General features: G+C 26.3%; 1 protein-coding gene across 1 annotated transcript; it reads right to left on the bottom strand.

Moving 5' to 3' along the window:
- Window positions 1–428: 428 nt before the first annotated feature.
- LOC124935592 (two-component response regulator ORR24-like) lies at window positions 429–3194 on the bottom strand. Its single transcript, XM_047476016.1, has 6 exons — window positions 3029–3194; window positions 2029–2178; window positions 1562–1945; window positions 1382–1458; window positions 591–1304; window positions 429–497 (listed from the first exon to the last, which is right to left on the bottom strand). Exons 1-6 carry the CDS (start codon window positions 3192–3194, stop codon window positions 429–431), a joined length of 1560 nt encoding a protein of 519 aa, XP_047331972.1.
- Window positions 3195–8329: the final 5135 nt, after the last annotated feature.

Below are 8329 nucleotides of genomic sequence, written 5' to 3' on the forward strand. Positions count from 1 at the left end.
AAAGACCAAACCTAGAGAAAACTAATATGGGCCTTTGTAAAACATGGGCTTATTGACCAAACTTATAAGTAATTGAACCAATGTGAATGTTATTTAATTTGATTTTCTGAAAAACATGATTTTCATTTAAATATATATAATTATCATTTTATATATAACAATATCATCCAAAAAATTAAGCAAATCCAAACCTTAATAGGTAATAAAATAGTCAACAACCATTAATTATAAAAGTAAAGTTTATAAAATACCATAATTAGTACTGAAAATAGAAATTACAATTTTGTTTAGTTCACATTCAAACAACAAGTTATAATTATTAAAAGATTTAAGAGTATTTTTAATACTTTTTTAGGAAACTTCTGCTTTCCTTTGCATAATTGTAAGCTTTGTTGACTCACCCCCCCTCCATAACTTCACTTAGGTCATCACTCTCCTTGGTTCTGGCTCTGGCTCTGGTTCTGGTTTTGGCTCTGGCTCTGGCTCTGGCTTTGGTTCTATGACATCAATAAAAAAAAATCAAAGTAAAAACCCAAGAAAAGTAAGATTGAAATAATGTAAAGAATGAAAATGATTAAAAGATTTCTAACCTGGTTGAAGAGATATGGTTCAAAGGTGTAGGTACCACCAGCAGCAGCCCCAGAAGATGAGCCATAGTTGAACATTTTAGGATAGCCTTGAGATGGTTCAGCAGCTTCAGGGAGAAAGTCAAAGAAATCATCCACCATACCATTTTGATGGTGTGAGTTTGGCTCAACAGCAGCCATCATAACATTTCCAACAAAGGTTGGTTCAACATGATGAGTTGGATGATGATTTGCCATCTCCATGAACATAGAAGAGTTGCTATGATCCAAACCACTATTATCACGATGACCATTTACCATTTGCCCTCCAAAGTTACCAATATCATGAACAATATTCTCCATTAGCCTAGGATTAGTATCAAAGCTTCCTCCTCCATTCATGTAGTTTGTCTCCATTTGATTGTTGGAATTGGGGAACTCATGATGAACTCTATAGCTCCCATTTTGATGATGATGATGATGATGTTGTTGATGATCATTACCCAATAGATTACCCAATGATGAATGGTTTGGAGTGGGTAAATAGCTTTGAGTACTATTGGATTTGGATTGAGAAGTATTATGAGGGTTAGACATTTTCCCCAAACGAGGCATAGATCCAAACTTCCTCAAAGTAATCTTGTTTGGTTCCGGATGACTATGCACAACATTTGCTTGAGCATTGTGTGATTGTGATTTTCGTGACTCGGGTGCGCGCCAGTTATCATTGCGACATTTCTGAGAAATTGATTTTCAAATAATCAAGATTATGCAATATTAACAAATTTATCAAGATGCATGAGTGCAAATCAAACCTGAAGATGACTCGCAACTTGCATTCTAGTTAAACCTTTCACATTCATTAATTGAAGGATCTCCTTAGGATAACATCCTAAAATATTGAATACCCAATAATTATTAACTTAATCACAATAGTTTCAAACAAATTATTTATAAACTTAGAATGAAAATTGAGAATGAAATATGGATCTTACTTCCTTCTCCGAGTTCATCAATGGCAGCTATGAATTTAGCATGGAGCTCTTCGGTCCATGCAGTACAAGTTTTCTTCTTAGAATGTCGATTCTTGTCCCTCCTTTGAACTTCCCATGACCCATCAGTTCCAACCCTTTTCTTCTTTGATGCATGCATCTTCCTATTTCTAGTTTCAACTCCATCATCATCCGAATCATTATCATCTGTCTCGTCGAACTTTCCATAATCGCCGCCAGATCTCTGCGATTTAATTGACTTCTCGCGCATCACATATTGCCACAACCCTTTCACCGCGTTCCAATTGACAGGTTTCTCAAGAAAGTAACACACTCCACTTTCTATCGATGTTCTTGCTATCACCGGATCTTCTTCCATAGCCATGACTTAATTCATTTTAAATAAGAATTTAAATCGTTAGACATATAAAAATAAACAAGATTAGAAGATTTAGTATAATTTAACTTACAAATTGTGGGAATCTCCATGTTAAACGACTCTTGGAGCAAGATGAATACATCGATGTCAACCAAATGAGCGTCGGTTAGCACAAGATCGAAGTGTTGCTTTCGACTTGTTAGCATAGACATAGCATGGAGACCGGATTCAACGGCTGTCACTGAATGCACAAAAAAAAAATTGTATAAGATAAATTAAAGTTGAGATAATGATCAATAAAAGGTTAGGATAATAAGTAATTAAATGAAATAAGATATATACAAGGTATCTATGAGAAATAATCAAGGATTCATCATAAATTTGCATTGAAGTTTTTAGATTTTTTTTTTTGCATCATTTGGCAATAGAGATCAATTAATATTCATATAGATTTATGGTTGAATATAATTCAACTTTTCTTATTTAATATATATATTTAAATATATCAAAATATTAATAGCATTAATTAATAATACTAGAAAATAATTATCACAAAACTAAAATATCAAAAAAGCTAAAAATTCAAAATTGAAAGTCAATAAAGTACAAAAGATAATTACTATCCAAAATTAAAAATAACTAAAAGATAGAAAAACAAATATAATAAAACATTTTTCCTAAAAATAATTATGTTTAATTTTATTTTATTTTTAAATATTAGAATCTTTTTCACTCTCTCAACAATATTATTAAATAATATTAAAGTAACTTTTTTTAATAAAAATAAATAAAATAAAAAAAAAGGACGAGGACGTTAAAGATTGTTGATGATCTAATCAAAATTATACAGAGAAATGTAATTATTTTTCATCGATCTATACTAAAAATACAAAAATGATGTATTTCATTAAAAACCCAAATCGAATTAAAGATTGTGAAAGAGAGATTAGATAAAATAATTCATTTAGATGTATACAGACGAGTAAACACACATTCAGGATGAATCTGGTACACCGAAAGTAGATTATAGAACCGTTTATTTGTTAATTTTTGTTTCGAAAAAAAGATAATTAAAGAACCGTGATTCTTACCTTGATAATAACAGGATTCGAGCAAAGCAGCCGTACCACGAAGAGTTTCACTGTTATTGTCTACGAGAAGGATGTGACAATTCTGAGTAAAGATCCGATAAGCATTTGGGAATGGAACTGGATTAACTCCATGGATAGCCATTGAGCTAGGACCACCAACCCACATTTTCTATGAAAATATATTTCTCAACCGAAGAAGAAAACCAAAGAATAAGAAGAGAAGAAATTGTTTTTTTGTGTGTGATAAGAACTCTATAAAACAAACATATTTATACTACAAGTGATAGTGGCATACGTGTATAAAGACACCTGAGAGAAAAATAAAAATAAATTAATTAATTAAAACGAATAATAATAATATTATTATAAATATAAAAGTTGAAAAAATATTTATTTAGCCTACCAAAATCTTGACAAGTAATTTTATTACTTTTTACTTTTTTTTACTTTATATAAAATGAATTAGTTTTGGGTTAAGACTGTTTACTAATACAGTCAGCTTAAATAAGTAACGCATTTGTAATTAATTTTATTTTTATACTTTTTTTCCCCACTTATATTTTATTTGTAATTTTTTATTTAATTAAAAATGGAACATTTGTTTTTTGACCATTTGTAAAAAAAGAAGTCAAATTTCCAAATTTCATTACTAGTAAAATAATAAATTTAAACAAGTTATAATGTGTATTTTCTTTTTTTGATATCAAATTTTACATTTATTTTCTTTAAACTAGGCAATGAATTAATTAATGGAAATTATTGTATGACTTGTATTGAATTGATATTCAATTTTGTGAGGTTCACAATTAATTTTTTTTTTAAATGTAATTTAGAAAGAAAAAAAAATAGTTACAAACAGTAAATAAATGAAGTAGATTACATTAAAAATATGGTAGATTATGTGAAAAAGAGTAGACATGGAAAATTAATTAACTTTATTTAAATACGCGGAGAGATGTATATTGAGTTTAACATTTGCATTTATTAATTTATCAAATTTATTTAATCCAACCATTTAAGCATTTTTACTACTATCAATAATTTTACCTTCAATGCAAGATTTTAAATATTTTTTTTCCTTATTATAAAATTGACCACAAGTCAAAATTTTAAATGCAAGGGCTCAAATCATGAGTTTATTTTTAGTTATTTGACTATTTATTTCCCTATTATGAATTCTAAGATTATTAACAATTCTATTAATTATTAATGTTTTAGTTTACTATAAGATTAGAAAAAAGAAATAAAATTAATTCTCAAGATTAATTAATTAACTCATACGACTAACTTATTTCTATTAATTTATAGAAATTAGTTATTAATTATAGAAATTCTCAAGATTAGTTATTTTCGCGGTTAATTTAAACAAGTTAGTTGTATGTCCAAATATTTATTAATGTTATGCAACTAGAGTTCTCAACATGTTCCTTAAAATTCAATTAATTTTTTTTTTCAAAAATTCCTAATAAAATCTATTAATCATTTAATAATATAAAGGTAAATCAATTAGGAACTCTCATTGGGTTAATATATGTTGGCATAAGAATTTTGCCATATAAATAGTCTAAACTAGATCGGTTTTGATGTGACGCAATGGATAATTGAGAAAAGGAAAATAGTTGTTGAAGTTGTTTATAAGTGCATAATGTTTCAATATTTGAATATACATATATATATTAGATATATTAGGGTGATTTTCATTTAAAGAAAATGTTTTCAATCATTTGACATTGCTAATTTGTTCGGTTAACATTCGTTTTGCTTTGAAATATTCGATCAATCTGTAGACGTATCAATATTAATTCTTTTTATCAGGTAACTCTGATTAATTTGTCGGGTTGTCGTATAGATATACTTTTCTCAAAAAAGTTGGTGGTGTATATCCGTACTTCTTTTCTTCTCAAAACCCGAAGTGTGTATCAACTAGGGTAATTTTTTATCCAAACATAATGTACGACCTTTTATCTAACCTTTCGGGTATTACTAGATATTACTATGAAAAAATATTTTTTGTGTTCACTCACCCATCTATAATATTCCCGATTAACTTCCCTTTTATCCACAAATTTTACAAGCAAAAAGTTAAGTGACGAATTAGCTAACTCCGTTAATAAGTTTTTAACGGAGATTATTAACATTACAAAAATAATGAAATTAATCGTTGTTGTTTTATAAATAATTACTTTAGTTAGCACCAACTTGAGTCATTCATATATGGATAGCCTAGAAATGAACCATTGAGTTGTTTTTTGATGTTTTCATTTTCTATTTGTGTAACATGTAAGAAAGTTATTATTAATTCATACTATGAATAGAGGATATTGCCGACGGTAAAGTGACCGTCAGTAAGTTTTTTTAGGGGTAATAATATTTATTTATTTTACAACAATAAATAAGAAATGACTAATTAGTTATCATAATAATAATTAAAAAATCATTTTCTTTTTAAAATCAACATTGAGATGTATTTTTTTTACGAGAATATAATATTATTAAAGAGTATATATATATATATATATATATATATATTAAATCAAAGTGTATTTTTAAATAGAATTACCTTAAAATAGTATAACCCCAATTCAACTTAATATTGAAAGATTAAACATTTTTACCGATCCGCATTTAAGAAGTAATTTAATATATTTTTATATTGATCAAAACTTCTTCTAGGGAATAGGGTGACTGGAATTTAATTACCGTCATACATCACTTCAACTATATTATTTATTTGAAAGTAAAAAAAAAATCTTCAAATTATTTATGTTCTAGTTGTAAAAGGAAAATGACAAAATAAGTTGACAAATAAAAAATTAAATAAGAAAACAGTTACATGCAAATGCAAATATATATATTTTTTTATTAAAAAAGTACATTACATGCATATATTAAAATCCAAAGTGGATAGGTTTATGGTTTCAACTCCTTAAAACATGGTCATTAATGTCTACCAAAATGAGAGTTACCTTTGAGTTACTAGTTTTTCTTCTATATATAACATTATGCATGTAAGATATTATTCGAGAAAATCGTATAAAATATATATGTCGATCATTTTTTAAAATAATGTAGTCATTTCTATACTAAAAAAACAAATGCAAAGTAACAAGTAGTAGAAGTAATTCTAGTTTAATTATTTAGCAATATTTTGTAAAATTTATGGAACATTACTTGGAAGTTAATTAATTTGTATGTATGTGTAACGTAAGATAAATAAATGTTCAAAGAAAAAAGAAGAAAATAATACATCACTTATGTTCCCATTTTCTTCTTCTATATTTGTCCTTCTTGCATGTCTATGGCTACTTGTATGAACAATATCAAGCAGTTACATCTTTAAAAGTTTTGTCTTCATGTTATTTTTTTTTTAGAGTGGTTTAAATGCTTTCGAATCAAGTCTATTACGGGTGTATGTATGACTCATGCATGGTTACATAACGTTTTGATCAACTTTATCTTAATTCGGTTTTGCTCGATCTACAAATTTGATTATTAATATTAATTGTGTTATTAATATATCTAATTTTTATGACAATGTATATGATCATTAGAAATTATATTCTATATCACCTAAAATAAATCTTTTGATTTTGTACAAAGTTGTAGTACTATTTGTGATTTGTCTAATTAAATAAAATTCTAAAGTATTTAAAAATTAATCTTTCTATTTCTAATGATATGAAACATAGATATTCACATAACAAGTTATTATTAAAATCATCTTCTATAAATTTGTGTTTATTGTAAATTACAAAAGAAAGAAAAAATAAATAAAGAAAAGGATGCGAGTTGTCAAACCCATTCGATATCATCTTTTACAAACCGCGATAGATGATTGCAACAAGAAGGAAAACTAGCTCCCGACGACCCAAAAAAATGAGAGTAGTTGTTTTACAAACACTGTGTATGGAAGTGGTCATTTAGATCGAACAAAAATAAAAGGAAAACATTATGGTCGACATAATTGTATGAACAACGAGTACAAATTATGCAGATCGTGTTAATATATTTGAAAGTTGTTATTAGTATACTTATTAAGTTTTTTCTACATATAATAAGGGTAACCACAACGAGTACAATACATATACTCACGTATAATCTCCTTTGTGTCTCATTCTAATGAAGATGATTTTTTTTTTTTGTCTTTGTCGTGATTTTTTCTTATAGCAGCGGTTTTTGTTGATCTCGATTTACATGTATTCTTTGATTTTTTTTCCCTTAATTATGTTTTGTTTCATAATTATTTTTGTCATTGTTTTTCAAACAAATTTATAAAATAAACTTAGCAAACTATCTCATTTCTAACCATCTTAACTTAAAACACAAAAAAAAATCAGAATCCTAACAAATGAATTCAAGTTGATGTTTGATTATTTAAATATTATATATATATATATATATATATATATATATATTTATATTTATATTTATATTTATATTTATATTTATATTTATATTTATATTTATCACATCACATATTTTATCTATCACTAAAATATTAAAATAATTTGAATCATTTTCAAAACAAACATTAAAATAATAATAATTTATTATTTATAAAAAGTTTATTTTAAATATAAAATTATATTTTAATAATTTAACCTAAATAATCTCACAAAAATCCAATTTTCATCCATTTTTTTTAAATAATCATAACCTAAATTTTATTCAAATACCCTGTGACATCCATTAAAAATCATAAACCCGATAAAAAAAACAAACATCCAAAGATTTCCAATGAGAAACAAAATAAATCTAAAACTAGATAATCAAATAAAGAAAATGGAAAGGCAACATATATTACTATGATTAACTTTTATCAATCTATATGACAATGAGAATTAATTAATTAATTAACTTATAACATTGTTTATTCACATTGCCTTTAGATTTCCATCACACATTGGTTCTAGGTTTCCATTCTTTTTCTTTGTTCGGTAAAACAAATGAAAGCTAGTATTAGATCAAGAAAATCTTCATAAATTCGATGGGGGCAAAGTCAACAAATATATATCTTTCTAGTTATAGAGTTTTGTTTTAGCATTTTATCGAAGATTATGTCAACCTTGTTGTGTATTCTTTTACATTGTTGTACTTTTTATTGTATAACCATGGTGTCTTATTAGTCTTTTATTAATTGTTTAAACATCTTACATGGAAAAAATCACTTTGTAAAATGAATAACTAGCTAGCACATTTGTTATCATACCATCTAATTATCAAGATCAAGAGAAATTAGAAATTTTATGTTTGTTATGATTGTCCAAAAAAAATTTATAATGATATTGAAATAATATGGAG

The sequence above is a fragment of the Impatiens glandulifera genome, chromosome 4 (assembly GCF_907164915.1).
Source record: "Impatiens glandulifera chromosome 4, dImpGla2.1, whole genome shotgun sequence".
NCBI classification, from domain to species: domain Eukaryota; kingdom Viridiplantae; phylum Streptophyta; class Magnoliopsida; order Ericales; family Balsaminaceae; genus Impatiens; species Impatiens glandulifera.